Below are 16,110 nucleotides of genomic sequence, written 5' to 3'. Positions count from 1 at the left end.
GTCTCGCACACTTAAATGCCCTTTGTATGGAACATATACGCTCCCTTCAAACTGGAATCATGGCGGAATATCCGGTAATGTCCACTTCGCAGGGCACTTACAGTCAAATATAACAAACATATGAAGCAATAAGAGAAACATACAAAATGTACAGAGCGGGGGTACACGAGGACTGGAATTGAGAACCGCTGTTCTAGACATGCCAAAATGTGAAGCTACAGCACAGCAGCGCTTCTTCTTGGTTTTCTCTGATGCACTAACTCTGCAGCAGCACTTCTTCTTCATCATCTCGTCTGATGCAGTCACTCAACCAAGCGTTCTAACCCCACAACCTCGCCCCTCCCCACCCCCCAACCATTAGAATTTCTGTAGGCGGGAATTATTTGTAATGAAATTCCAATGAGCCGCTTTGTGATATCACAAAGCCCGGAAACCAAACGCTGTATTCCAAACGAGCCGTTTGCTGTAGTTCTTGAAAATGGCTTTTTAAAAAACGAAATATCTCCTTTAAGAACACCTTAAAACGTCTGGAATCACAACATTAATAACATTATTAATTATTATACTATGAGAGCTTTGAAGTCAAAACGTTTGCGCATCACTACATGAAGCCTCTTGAGATATGGAAGAGCATACAGAGTCATTACATTTGAATCACACTCTTAGAAACAAAGGCCACTTTGGTTCCTCAGAGAACCTTACATTTAACAGTTCTTAAAAGACCATTTTTTCTTTATTAAAATTTTTTTTATTGGATATTGAAGGTTCTTCATGGGACCACCGATGCCAATAAAGAACCTTTATTTTTAGGACTGCAGATCCCATATTTTAGTGTGAATTCCTCACAATAGGTCATTCCTAAAGCAAATATTAAAAGCCGAACAGATATATTTGTAGTCTGCGCTTTGCCTCCATATTTGGGCCACAATTTTGGTACCTTATGACAACATCCAGTCTACAGCTGACTTTTCTCCAGACTGGATTTACTCTTGTCTCTCCCTCACATCTCTTCTCATTCTGTGGCTTTTCCAGGAATACCGCCCTGCTATATCAGTTTCTCTGGCGTGAGAGGCGAGCAGTGCCTCATCCCCCTGCGCTAATAGAGCTCAATCTGTCTTCAGGGCACAAAGTCACACTAACACACAATTGCCAAACCAATGCTCCGATTTGCCAGAATAGTGTGTCAGGAAAAATAATACACAACTCATCTATTCCTCTGTCTGTCTGCATGCACAGCTGGAACGTGCTGTGGTTTCTTGCATGGCTCACTCTTTGTAGAAATCCACAGCGCTGCTGCCGTCTGGATCTTATTAAAGGCAAAAGAACCTTGATTTTGGGCAGCGTTTTGCTGTTTCTGATTTACTTATTTTCCTGTTGATTTGAGGGTGTTGGTCATGCATTTGCAGGAATCTGAAGTTTGACACCGTGTCTGTTTTTTTTAGAGATCTTAATTAAACACTACAATGTCAGCTGTAGCCCAACAGTATATTTAGGTAGCTTCTTGGAAAATGACACAGAAGGATGATAAATGCTGCTTTCACAGGCAGTATACAGAGGTAAGAAGACATCAAGGCACGTTTAATCCAGTGTTTGTGTAACAGCTTGTCTACTGAGACGCCTTCAAACCCACAATCCTGTGGTAAAAATGTTATTTAGTAGATAAACAAGAAATAGAGTTTTACATTTTCTGAAGAACACACGAGTGGTGCAGTTCTGAGTGTTTTTATTGCATTGCTAATGCGGTTTCTGTGGTTTTGTCTTGGGTCCCTCCACTGTAAAAAATTATTGCTGTGATTAGTTATCAAAACTTAAAATTCAGCATTAGAATAAGTAATAATGCATTGTTTCAACTTAAGAGGTAAGTGTTAATGCTTTACTTTAAATTATAGGTTTAGTTAACTTAGTTAAGTTGGATATTTAAGTTCTCTCAAGTTTTATGTTGTTATAACCAGTGTTGGGGGTAACACATTACAAGTAACGCGAGTTACGTAATCAGATTACTTGTTTAAGTAACTAGTAAAGAAACGCATAACTTTTTAATTTAGAAGGAAATATCGGAGTTACTTTTTCAAATAAGTAACACCAGTTACTTTCCATAAAAAGTAACTAAGTAACATAATTAGTTACTTTTTTAGGGAGTAACACAATATTGTAATGCATTACATTTAAAATAAACTTTCCCCAACACTGGTTATAACAAACTGCAGCAGCATTTTTTACATTGCTTCTTCAATGTACGTTTATAGGATTTTTAAATCATTGATCATTTAGAAAAGTTAATTTCTCCTCAATAAGCCTGCGCTCTGGTGAAGTCTTTGTGCAATATATAAATATATTGTATCATTAAAGTAAATCTGAAGTGAAATTTCATCCTACGTACTTTTTGAATACATGCAAGGTAGTAAGCAAGGTAGTTGTTAAGTTTAGGTCTGGGGTAGGATTTAAGGATCTAAAATATGGTAATAAAACATGCAGAATAAGGTGTGTTTTATAAGTACTAAAAAACAGCCAATATGCTAGTAATCTGTATGCTAGTTAAACAGTTAGTTCACCCAAAAAGGAAAATTAGACTGTTTTACTTACCCTCGAAGCATAGTGTTTATTAAGTTTGAAATATGGATATTTTTCTTACAAAAACACATGCATTCGCTACAGGAGGCCTTTATTCACCCCCCAGAGCCGTGTGAAGCACATTTTATTATGGATGCGCACGCTTTATTTGACGACTTGTGGACTGTTCAACTGCAACACCCGCAGACTGCAATAACGCTTGGAATAGCCAGGACAATATTTAATATAACTCCGACTGGATTCGTCTGAAAGAAGAAAGTCACATACACCTAGGATGCCTCGAGGGTGAGTAAAACACTTTTTGGGTGAACTAACCCTTTAATTGTGGTGTTTTTAAGTCTTGCGACCGTGGTCAACTTGATTATATTTAGGCTTCAAAATTCATAAAAGTTGTGTATTTTTGTGAAGATTATCTTGATGAACAAAGAGTGTAAAAACAAACTTTTGCTGGTCACAGGGCTTATTTTCTGCAATAATCCAACAGCCAATAGAAAAATCCTATTGGGTTTTTGTCAAGGGAACCAGGGTGATGCTGACTTCTGGGTTTGCCTACAAAAATACGTCATCACTGCAGCAGTCTACCTAGGAATAAAACAATGGGCCGTTTTGTGTAGTGACTATGTTCATCTTACCAGCGGGGTCCTGGGCGTCAGGAGCAGCTCTGTGGAGCTGTGGCCGATGCCTGAGGGGATCCCAGCTGAGCGGTACATGGACCCCACCGCTCGCCTCTTCCTCGCCTCCTTCGCCTCCTTCACCAGATCCACCGTGAGTCCCTGCTCAGCAAAGCTCTTCATGCCATCGCTCGCAGGCACCCCCTCCTGCCACAGCCGGTACTGCTCATTATGGGTCACGGCTGCACAGAAGTAAAAGCAGCCAATGAGTGAAGGGTAAACTCAGAAAACATTTAAACTGCTCATGTTTTCAGGCCTCGTGATTTCTCGGACAGGTTCTGCACTGGCCTGTTGAACATTACTACCACTCCATGAATTTTTATTGCTCATCAGATTTCACAAAACACAAATACAGCTCTGCCACATTCTGTGTGCTCTACACACCTCGAGCTGTGGTATAAAGCCATGCAGAAGCCCCCAATGCCAAGAGAATAAACACCTAAAAACAAAACCTTCAGTGAGAAAAACCAGACCTACTAGTGTGCACCTAAAGTTCAGGGGTGACCGAGACGGTTATGTAATATGTTAAAGTAGACTTTCATGTGTTAAGGTTTTAGGTAAATGTCCGTTTTAGGTTTTGGTTCTGTGTCAATGAATTGACGTGTCAGAGCCGCTTTGTCTTTGTCATGACACTCAGCGCATTATATTTTCAATTAATTGCAATTTTCTTTTAAAAAAAAATAAGTGGTTAAATATGTGCACAGAAAAAAGGCCAATCACAGTTAGGTATGCAAACAGACATCAAGAAGACCAATCACAAACTGTTATGCAAGTTTAGATGTAGTGTTCACTCAGTCACATGGAGTTTTAAATTCTAAACATCCATGTCAATCAAAGGGGGGCTTTTCAAACTGAAATCTTAAGGAATAAGTTGGTGAAACACTGTTTTTCAGGTTTTTTGCTTTGCATGTAGCTTTCTGTGATTTGTAGCAAAAACTATCATCTCTGTCCATAACTGACTACACATTCATGCACATTACAAGCGCAGTCATATTCACTCTTAAAAATAAAGGTGCTTAAAAGGTTGTCCACAGCGATGCAGTAGAAGAACCATTTTTGGTTCCACAAAGAACCATTCAGTCAAAGGTTCTTTAAAGAACCATCTCTTTCTTACCTTTATAATCTGAAGAACCTTCTTTCGCCACAAAGAACCCTTTGGGAAACAGAAAGGTTCTTCAGATGTTAAAGGTTCTTAATGGAGCCATTTAGACAAAAAAGGTTCTTCTATGGAATCGCGAAGCACCTTTATTTTTAAGAGTGTTTACTGTTGCTCACCGAAATTTGATGGGTGAAATCCAGTCAGTTCGATAGAAATCTGTGCAGTTGGGTTACAGATTTCGCAACAGGTCCAATTTTTTCACTCAGATTCGCAGCACTGACCAACAAAAGTTGCTCAGTTTGAAAGTGACTACTGAGCGAACTGTGCTTCATTACATTCAGTCATTTAGCAGATGCTTTTATCCAAAGCGACTTACAAATGAGGACAATAAAAGCAGTCAAAACTAACAAAAGAGCAACAATATATAAGTGCAAATGACAAGTCTCAGTTAGCCTAACGCAGTACATAATATATATATATTATACACACACAAAGAAAAACAGATAGAATAGAAAAAATACAAAGCTAGTGTTTGTTTTTGTTGTTTTTTTAAATAAATATAGATAAAGTAGAATTAAAATAGAATAGAAAGTGTTAGAATTAGAGGGTCAAATAAAGGTGGAACAGATGTGTTTTTAGTCGTTTCTTGAAGATGGTTAAGGACTCAGCTGCTCGGATTGATTTGGGCAGGTCATTCCACCAGGAGGGAACAGTTATGCATCACTACACTATTGACAATAGACAATGGACTTTTTTGACAACATTTGCCAATATGATCATACCTTATGACTAAACTACTTTTCCAAAAGTGACGTTCTATTCTTTAATAGGAATCTGTTCAACAGCTCTCAAAAACCAGAATGTCACGTGTAACCAGGCTAGAGTTACATTTTCAGATTTTCTTGCCTGTGTAAAACTTGCCATCTTGATATTAGAGGTTATAAGTAGCAGTTATGGGTGTTGCTATACCATTGCAAAGGTGGTTTGATTGGTTACTAGAATGCTGCTATAAAGTTTGTTTTTGGCCCAAGTTAAAAGATCCCAGTCTCACTGTAAGTACAAGCAGTAGCAATACTGATACTTGCCTCAATTTTTTTTGACAAATTGCTTTTGCAAATCTTTGATGAACTGCTTTTGTTCACTTTTTTTTTTAATCGCTTTGGATAGAAGTGTCTGCTAAATGCATAAATGTAACTGTAGTCTGTAAAGTGCCTCTGTGCTGATAGAGCTGCATAGGGGGCCATTCACACACAGAACGCGTTTTTGTGTTAAAAAATGCAACATGCAGGTCAAGGTGGAACATTAAAAAAATGTAGAGATGCTACAAAGATGTGCAATGCAAGGTTAATAGTAAAACACATCCATCTAGTGTGTTTAAACAGAAAAACCATAGAAACAGTTCAATGTAATGGAAAAACCTGTTCTGTGTGAACTTTACCCAATGAAAAACCACAAGGTCTAGAAACTTCCTTTAACTTGAGCACTGTGCTTTTACAACTCTGTGTGCGAGAGACGCTGCAAAAGACACAAGTGTAAAGGTAAAAATATATATATCGAAAATCTACTGTGTTCCCACAGATAAACAGAATGTTTGGAACTACATAAGGATAATTAAAGGATTAGTTCACTTCCAGAATAAAAATTTCCTGATAATGTACTCCCGTGTCATCCAAGATGTTCATGTCTTTCTTTTCTCAGTCGAAAACAAAGTAAGGTTTTCCAGGATTTTTCTCCATATAGTGGATTCAATGGGAGCCAATGGGTTGAAGGTCCAAATTACCATTTCAGTGCAGCTTCAAAGGGCTCTACACAATCCCAGCAGAGGAATAAGTGACTTATCTAGCAAAACGATCTGCCATTTTCTAAGAAAACTAAAAATTTCTATATTTTTTAACCACAAATGCTCATCTTGCACTAGCTCAGCATCACGCAATGACACGGTCACGTTGTAAAGGTCACACGTGACGTAGACGGAAGTACTATGTTTTTAAAAAAATATTTAATGGCCAATTGTTTCGCTAGATACGTCCCTTATTCCTGGGCTGAGATTATGTAGAGCCCTTTGAAGTTGAAACTGCAATTTGGACCTTCAACCCATTGATCCCCATTGAAGTCCACTATATGGAGAAAAATCCAGGAATGTTTTCCTCAAAACCTTAATTTCTATTTAACTGAAGAAAGAAAGACATGAACATCTTGGATGGCATGGGCTGAGTAAATTATCAGGACATTTTTATTCTGGAAGTGAACTAATCCTTTAAATACAGACCGAATTTTTTTTTCAAGTTTGATAATTCACTTAGTTCTTGATATCACAACAGAGGTTTGAAAGTGGAAGGAGCTAAGATGCTGTTTCTGAAATGATTTCAGCCTCTCTTTAACGTCCCACTGTGTTCCTTCATAACTACAAACCATTTTGGTCTGGCAGACCCGGAGCTGGGAGTGCAGGAGAATGAGAGAAAAAGATACAAGTGAGAATGACAGGAAGGCAGGCAGCACGTTTGGCACGCTGACACGTCTAGTCTCTCCATGCTACACGTCTGGCCCAAATGTGGACAGAAAAATTGAAGAGACCTGACCTCAATCAGCTAAACCACAAACCGCAACCGTCTCCAGCGCTTTTATCTCTCTATCTCCTTCTTTCCCCTAATAGTCCCATCCTTCATATGTGGAGATCATATGTACGGAGCAACCTTTTGATTGCATGCAAAAATGTGTGGTTTCTGAACATAATTGCGATTCAACAGTGATAAATGGATAAAGAGAGGGCCGGAAAGCCATTCAGGAGGCAGGAGAAACCACACGGATATCATCTCAGTGCTCCAAATCCACAGCCTGAACTTTGAGGATCTCTGGGTTGTAAATGTTTTAGCTGAGGCCGTCCACGTCTGCTGCTCGCGTGCGCTGACATGTGACGGCTGGTATACCGGTGACACCCAAAGAGCACGTCCTCAGAAAAAGCCAGCACACAGTGATCGCATTAAAGTCGACGGTCGCTGCATGTGTTGTGTATTTATGGAAGGACTATTAAAGGACAGGGCGAACCTGCAGGGCTATTACTTCTCAACCTCGCCCTCGTTCTGCTTTCCTCATTAGACTGCCCCGCTCACGTGGTGTGGCAGGTAATGCTTGTATGTATGGAGGGTCATCAGGGCCAGTCTCACGGTTAACAGGCCAGCTGTGAGTACTTAGCGTCCTGACATATGGTGAGGAACTTTAAACATTCTCATCTCTAACGCACGTGGAGCCATCGCTGGCAGTCAGTGTTGGGAAGTATCTAGTTACATGTAACTAAATTACGTAATTTAATTACAAAATAAATGTGATTGTAATCAGTTACAGTTACTGAGAAAAGTTACAGTTACTTATGACGATTACAAAGGGGGTTACATCTGAATTTTTTCACACACACACCCACATACAGACTTAATCGATTTCGTTCATAAATTGCAGTGACTGGTCTAAAATAATAAAGTGTTACCTAACTATTCCAGTGTTTCCGGTCATAGCTATGCAAAAGTTTGATTTCAAAAACAGAATCACAGCGACTAAACTATTTCTTGTTATGGTTTTAAATATTTAACCTCAGAATGATCTCAAAGTAAGTCTGATTTTGTGGTGGCTGTGCATTAAAATGAAATTAACCCTTTCTGGTTTACATGTTTGAAAGCATTAGAAATTTAGAAAAGTAATCAAAACGTAATCAAATGTAATCAGTTACATTAATAAAGTAACTGAAATAGTTACTTATTACATTTTAGACAGAGTAATTTGTAATCTGTAACCTATAACATTTCCAAAGCAACCTTCCCACAACACTGCCGGCGGCGAGAGAACAAGATGAGATCAGCCTCTAGCAATCTACGTTTGGCTTGTCAACCCGACACCTCGTAGCACCAGGAGTCTTACCCATGAGTTTGGACCACTGCGCAGGTGGTCGGAACAAGGGATACTGTTTGGGGAAGGTCTGTGGGCTCCAGTGACCGGTGAACACCAGGATGTAAGAGGCGGGTCCTCGAGCGCCGCACTCCATCCCATTGGTCAGGTTCACCGGGGCTGCGCAGGACAGCGCAAACCTGAGCAGCACGACCAGCAGCTGCTGCAGCCAACCAGGAACAAAGACCTCTGATGACATCATCTGTGTCAGGGGGGAAAAAAGAGCGGGAAAAGTCATTAGCCAAGTTGAGGGAAAACACAGTTGGTTTCCGTTTTATTGTTAATATTAGTGAAACGGCTATGTAGAAATTATATCAGTTTCTTGTCCTACAGTAACTCTGATCCACTCATGCAGCAAATATGTATTGCAAGAGGAAATTACATAACTTTGGTTCCTGACACCTTAATCCTCTGTCAAGGGAAGCATCTGAGATCTGAAGCTTGCTCCGACAAGAGTGCATTCAAAGACACTCACCAACTGATATTACAACGAAACCCTTATGAGCTTCTGAGAATATTTGAGAATGAGAATAGTTCACTCGGATATGAAAATATTGCGACATGCGTAAACCAGTTGACAATGAATGTCATTAAACCTGGTGTGACGCGTCTTGACGTGCCATGTTTTAACAGGCACCCATTGTGTCGAGGACATTTTTCACTTTGAGGGAGAAAATATTTAATGGACTTTTACTACCTAAGCCGTAGTTACCATAGATGTAACCATAAATGCTTAATGAGCATACAGATGCTCATCAAGAGCTGAAATCTGATTGTGCTAAAGTTGTTACATCACAACATACTGGGCCTGCTGACCAATCAGAGCAGAACTGGCTTTTCAGAAAGAAGAGACAAGAACCAAAACAGCGTTTCAGGCAAAGGGTTAAAAAAAAAGTGCTGCTGCATTGTATAGTATGAGAAAAACAATGTTTTTTGAACTTTAAATCATGTAAATGTATTCTAGCAGACCCCAAAAGTAAAAATGATGAAATATGGAAACTTTTAAATTCATGAACATACATGCGATTTTATGGATCTTTTTTTTTTGCGTTTAATGATAACATTAAAGATATCTCATGTGTGTTTCTTAAAACTTAGTCAGTCAGACTTACTGTGGAACAACATGAGGGTGAGTACATTTCTGTGCGAACTATATCCCTTCAAAGCCAGACAGTCAAACAGTCTGCAAAGCCAGTTTAATAAAACTTTAGACTTTAGATGCTAGAAATAAAACATAATTAACAGCTGCTGAAGGCATATATGATGAACTCAACATCACCATGGCACAGATTTACCGAGAACCCACAGTCCCATCCCAGCCTTATCACAACAACCATAGGCTTGCCATTTATTCCCAACTAAATTAAAATAACACAAAAGCAGGGTTGTATGACGGAGTTATTTTCATCCCTCATAGCCTGTGATTGAGTGTTGAGTGTATTACGCAAGACCAGCTTAGAACCCAGCAGAAGGTTTAGAGCGTGACTGCATGAGATACTGGGATCTGCACCGTCTGCCACGGTCTCTTAATAAAGAGGCGAAGTGACAAAGGGCAGAAGTTGATCACCGCAGGCTCAGACTATTGCTCTCGCCCCGTCCACTGGATCCCCATAGTTTATAACGAGCCACGATCATATGACAGACCAGCAGATCAAAGACACAGGCTCACCGCGTCCCCGCTTCTGGTATTTTTATGCTCGCCTGTTAAAGTTTGGAGTCATTAATGTAGGTTTAGGTTGGACCGGTAGCTCATATATACTGTATATATATATTTGAGAGGGTGTCTCTGATGTTATTGAGGAAAAGCAGTGGACTGGGTTATAAAGTGCTCATGATGAACAGATATATTAGGATCCATGAGGAGAGAGGTCTTGAGTCACCAGAAATGACCTCATGTCTAATGGACATAGTTCTGGAGTGAGAAAGCAGCTAAACGCTCCTTGTTTTAAAGCCGGCTAGACCGCAGGTTCAATGGGACATGGATAAAATCTTACGAGTGAGGACTGAACGTGCACTCCTTTTGTGGTTTCCTTTCCTTTTCTTCAGCACTCACAGTCTCTTTCTCCTATATTTGACAGATCAGGTTTCCGCATCTTTTGGAAACTCTGAAGTATCACAGCACTTTCACACATGCAACCTTTTCCAACTGCATTTTTCCCTTTAGAGGTGAACGGTGTGTGACTAGAAATGCCGGACAAATGAGCCTTGGCATTTCGCCAGCGTAACATTGCTGGAAAAGTTCCATATTGATGCTATTTGTGAACAAAACCCGTAACATTAATGGTTTGAGTTTTTATGAGTTTGAGGAGCTCTGACATTTAAAAAATAAGTATTTGTAAAGGTGCAGATGCAATATGTCTTTATGTTGGTTTCAGATGGTTTCGGAAACTTATTTTCAAGACAATTTAAATTTTAAGGCAAGACACTTAATATATTTTTCATGCATTGGTCAATTTTAGGATTTTTGGGCTTTTTTCCCCATTACTTGACTTCTTTCAGGCTTGTGGGAAGAAAACATCCAAAATTAACAGTTTTAGTTACAACACATTTTTTAAGTTTTCTCAAAATTAGTATTTTCATCCTGCAGTGAGCCAGAAATCTCTACTTCAGCAGAACTTACAAACACCAAACTACACCATTTTATTCCCATGTATATTCTGAAGGTTTTAATAGTGGGGTTTGTATATATATTATGTTTTATACAACATTGTATTTCTAAAAAAAAAAAAAAACGATGTAAATTTTCTTTCTGGCTGTTGACAGTATTTTCAGACTTCTCAGTATCTCAATATGTCAACAAAATGAAATGAGAAATTTGAACCTCTATCCAATGTTGCGATTTCTGTTCTGGAAATGTATGCAAATGTGTGCATATTTAACTAGATAATACCTCAATTGCATATTTAAACAACATTTCAGAAAACCTGTAAAACAAAACAATTGTCAAATGTACTGTGATTAATCAACTGGGGAAGTATGTTGGTAAGTATTGCCATAACGACTCTACAAATGTCATGTGGTGTAACCATCAGGTACAAAGTAATATTAATAGAAGTAATAATCAATTAACTGTGAATGTACACATTTTAATCCTTATTTAAAAAAAAATTTAAGCTAAAAAGTTATCTTTTAAATGAATTACATATTCATAAATATCAAGTCTTTTGGGGAGTTGCACCACAGGACATTTACAACCTGAACTAATCTTTTCCTCTCATAAAAAAAGGTTAAATAATCAGATATTTTAAGAGATTTATTGACATTGGTTCACTCACAAGGGTCTGCAGGGGCCGTCTCCATGACATCATTATCTGTTTTACGTTTTGTTTTTTTCATGCATGTTGGTCGCACCACATGAAAATCATTTTATCATTTCATTTCTACATTTTTTGGAAAGAAATTGTGTCAAATTGTACAAACATTGAAACAAAAGAGCTTTTCTCCATTTGGGTAGATGAAGGAACTGATCCAAAGATCCTGGAACAGTTTGCGATTCTAGATTTGTGGCGTAGCTGTTTAAAAGCCATTTCCACCAAATGACATCACAGAGTTTTAACAGCACTGATGGTGCTGATGTGTGAACGGGACCCAAAAAAGCTGTGGAAAGCTGTTGGACGTGTGAACAGCAGATGTGGCATTTACCAGAAAAGGTAATCTGGCCATTTAACTGCAGCTTATTGGGTTTCGTGTTTGAAAATCACTGTAATATATAAGCATCAGGCACACGTGCTACAATTGCTCAATAATGTTTGTCCTCAATACAAACAGATCTGTTTGTTCGTGGGAGACCCTGTAAAGCATTGAAGAAACAATGCTTTGTCTATCCAGTGGAGTCATCATTCCCAAACATCATCCGTTGACTATTAAAACTTTATAAATATTTTGATCTCCCATGTGAACTGACATTTTGCACACGTGCAAATGCAAATCCCCACATTTTCCACATTATCTCCGTCTTGAACTGTGAAATTAAATCAAACCTTGTACAAAGTTCTGGCAGATTGTGGGATGCATTTCTGCTGCCCTGCACTTGCCAGTGGTTGCAGATGCTGCACGACACTAACCTAAAGCAAACCTCCCTCTGTTTGCACTCTTCAGCGCAGGGTCAAAAGACACACGTTTCTCAAACATCCAACAGACACAGCAAATCTCCGCTCCCAGCACGAACGAGACACAATAAAACCAGGGGAGACGGAAAAGTGCAGAAGAAAAAAGCTTGCGGCTTTTTTGCCACTTAAGCTTAAACTTACAGGGTGAGCAATTATGAAGCCGCAGTGAGCTTGTAGTGCAGGAAGAGGTCAGGAATCTTGCATTTCAGTCGCATGCAAACGCAAAAACCATGCGGGCAGTGTTTAGAGTAAGAAATGAATGAGAAGAGGGGGGGGGGGGATAGTTAAATAACTGTTAAGAGTAGCACATGTTTTAAAATACTTAAGCACAGCAGCATTGTTCGTCAAAGAGACGTCAAACCTGCAGAAGAGGAGTGTGGGAAGGTTGCGGTATAGAGGCACAGCAGGAAAGTGGAGAAGCAGAAAACCAACCCTTGTCTTAATCTTTGCCACAGCAGCCAGCATGAGCGCAGGACACACACACAAACACACACACACACACAGACAGTGGATCACATACTAGTGAACGGCTCACTCTTACCTGGATGTGATGCTAGACAGCAGGACAGGGTTTGTGGAGATGTGCACTACAGATCAAGACACCCCACTTTCATGCTTTCTTTCCCCTCCTCTCTTTTTTTCTTTCCTCTCTCTCCTCCCATTCTTCACCCCCACCTCTCCATTTATGGGTACACACACACACACACACACACACACACACACTCACTTTCAGTCTTGCTCTTTTTCCATTCCTCTCCTTTTATCTCTATTCTTCTCCTGTGAGATCACAGACTGTGTAACTGGAAGTTGATATGTTCATATATGTGACCTTGGACCACAAAACCAGTCATAAGAGTCATTTTTTTAAAATTGGGATTTACACATCATCTGAAAGCTGAATAAATAAGCTTTCCATTGATGTATGGTTTGTTAGGATATAGGACAATATTTGGCCAAGATACAACTATTTTAAAATCTGGAATCTGAGGGTGCAAAAAAAATCTAAATACTGAGAAAATCGCCTTTAACGCTGTCCAAATGAAGTTCTTAGCAATGCATATTACTAATCAAAAATTACGTTTTGATATATTTACGGTAAGAAATTTGCAAAATATCTTCATGGAACATGATCTTTGCTTAATATCCTAATGATTTTTGGCATAAAAGAAAAATCTATAATTCTGACCCATACAACGTTTTTTTGGCTATTGCTAAAAATATACCCAAGCGACTTAAGACTGGTTTTGTGGTCCAGGGTCACATATGAATAACTCGATCCATAAGAATAAACTCATATAATAGTTTGTGAGCCGTGGATTTCTGCTTGTAGCTGGGAACTTCACTGATGTTATTGTTAAGTATCTTCATATTTATTATCTTCATAACATCGCTTAAGTTCGCAGTTACAAACAGAACTGTTTCATGTGAAAGTACATTCTCCTGCCCCTGCTTAACTTGTAACACAAGCAAGCCATTTGTAGGTAGCTTCTTCTGGAAAGTGTAAACATTTCTCTTTGTTTGGGCTGCCAGACTGACACAGCAACAGCTCAGCCAATGGCATGAGTTTGGGGCGGGGCTCTGTTTGTTCTACCAATGGTAAAGGAGGGGGAGCGTTTGGGAAACCTGTCTGAAAACAGTCATCAGATGCATTCAAATATGCATACTTCTCTACTAGTAGGCGAAAAATTATGTGTGAAAAGAGCATTACATACTGTGGAAATAAATTATTCATATACAGGCAACAAGGCACATCCGAATCTATTGATCATGTCACATCCCGTCTACTGAGATGCCTTCATCTGATCGATTTTTGAAGGCAGCATAGATGTATTCGTCACTGCCTATGATATCCCACAATCCTGTGCAATCCATTCTGTGACAGTTGAGCTAAAAATAATAAATGAACTTCTGAAAGTTGATCGTCAGTTTGTGTGTAAATGTGTTTTTGACTACATTTTTCCACTTTAAATGTCATTCCTAATGAGAAATTATTGTAGTAATTAAATCACTTAGTTTCAGGAGGCACCTTCATGTAAAAGCTGCCTGCAATGTCATTGACAGGGCAATGAGGCAACAAGCTTTTGAACACAGCCATAATTTTATTAAATATAATAAAATAATACATTTTATTTGACATATGCATTTAAGATACAGTAGTCTTTCTCTTCCTTTAAAATGGCTCAAAAATTGCTGAGTCATCTCAGGAGTATAAACAAATGTCCAATTATTCAAATGTTCTTTAAAATGAGAATGTCCTCCCTCTAAAAACACTTACTGCTGACTAAACACAGCAAGCAAAGCATGATCCATGATTTGTGTTTTTATCCATCAAACACAATTTTAAAAACTGTTTCCAAACAGGTTTCCCCTAACACTTCCTTCATTTTCCATTGGCTAGAAAAACAGAGAGCTCCGCCCCAAACTCACGCCATTGGTTAAGCAATTATTGCTATGCCAGGCTGCTCATATAAACTGTTTCAATAGCATCAGTGTGGAAATCAGCCTACAAATTACTTATAATTGACTTATTTTTTTTAATGCATTGCTTTGACTGACAAATACAAAACCCTAACCTTTTACACACAGAAAGGCTAAAACGGCATGGACATTACTGGTACCCTGGATTTAGAATTTGGCAGTACAACCGTTGGACAGAAGTACCGTATCTAACACCTTCCCACTACTTCAGTTTATAGGTCAGTCCATCCAGCTCTATGCAAAACTTACCAACACAATGCCAGAGCGTCGCTGTGGATTTGCTAAGGTGTTCTGAGTGTTTCTGTAGCTTGTTGCAATGTGGTTCCCAAGGGATTCAAATCCCTTCAGTTTCGGTGAACATCAAGTTACTTAGAAAACAGTCCAAATTTCCTCTGTGAGCCACAAAATTCATTCCAAACATAATATCAATAGCACAAACAGTCTGGGACATGACATTCAATACTTGGGGTTAAATATTCAAACAATAACAATAGTTGTTTTAGCAATAATGCCCTGATATTGCTGATCTACAGCAGCTCACACACTCGCACAAGAGGCCTTAGCACAGGAAGAATGGTTTTCATAACACACTCATAGAAGTGAATGACATCTGGGAATTATCTGGTTAGAAAGCAGTCAGTCCCTGTGAGAGCTCACGTCAGTCCAATATAAGAGACATTTGTCACTGATTGCCCATCAAGAAAAGACACTAACAGTAATACAGCTGAAAGCCAAGAGGTTTTACCAGTCACTATAAATCAAGGTTGGCATTTACAGGAAAAGTCCAATGTAAAAAGCATCTATTCCTCAAATTTGGTAATGTTTACTGCGTCAGGCGAAGGTAGTCATCACTTCATCAGAGGCCAGACTCAACAGCGATTCATTTGCATTGACGCAGATGGGATCAGACCCCAGAAAGTGATCGGTTTCGGTCTCAATGAGTGTTGTGTGTACACTCTTGAGCACACTGACCCTAACGTGAACCTCTCTTGGACAAAAGCCTTTAATAAATATTCAAATGGACAGGCTGATGGGACCAAGAATGTACTAGAAACTTAACAGGGTGTTGTTGCAAAGAGCTTCCCAATGCAGCTAAAACTTGATGTGTTTGCCAATATTTCACTATACGCTAAGAAATACTTTGCTAAGATTTATTGCCTTGTTTGTTGATTTTGAATAATTGGGGTTACAAAACAGCCAATATAAAGTTTTGTAATCCAAAAACTTGATCGATTTTGGGGCATTT

At 39.0% G+C, this 16,110-nt stretch overlaps 1 protein-coding gene across 2 annotated transcripts in view; it reads right to left on the bottom strand.

Annotated features, from left to right (window-relative positions):
• Positions 1 to 16,110, bottom strand: part of LOC107588336 (spondin-2-like) — a 32,380-nt gene that overhangs the window by 9,805 nt on the left and 6,465 nt on the right. The window contains exons 1-3 of one of the 2 annotated variants that reach the window (XM_016276403.1): positions 12,928 to 13,017; positions 8,251 to 8,479; positions 3,204 to 3,424 (exon numbers count right to left, since the gene is read on the bottom strand). In XM_016276403.1, the coding sequence (XP_016131889.1) occupies positions 3,204 to 3,424; positions 8,251 to 8,479 (450 nt within the window). In that variant the 5' untranslated portion in view covers positions 12,928 to 13,017. Of the gene's footprint in view, positions 1 to 3,203; positions 3,425 to 8,250; positions 8,480 to 12,927; positions 13,018 to 16,110 lie in introns of those variants that run through there. The other variant, XM_016276402.1, reaches the window with a different exon arrangement.

Source organism: Sinocyclocheilus grahami, unplaced genomic scaffold, assembly GCF_001515645.1.
Source record: "Sinocyclocheilus grahami isolate Dianchi unplaced genomic scaffold, SAMN03320097.WGS_v1.1 scaffold102.1, whole genome shotgun sequence".
In the NCBI taxonomy this organism is placed as follows: Eukaryota; Metazoa; Chordata; class Actinopteri; order Cypriniformes; family Cyprinidae; genus Sinocyclocheilus; species Sinocyclocheilus grahami.
Note: the sequence above shows the minus strand (reverse complement) of the source record. Positions and strands in the feature narration are given on the sequence as shown.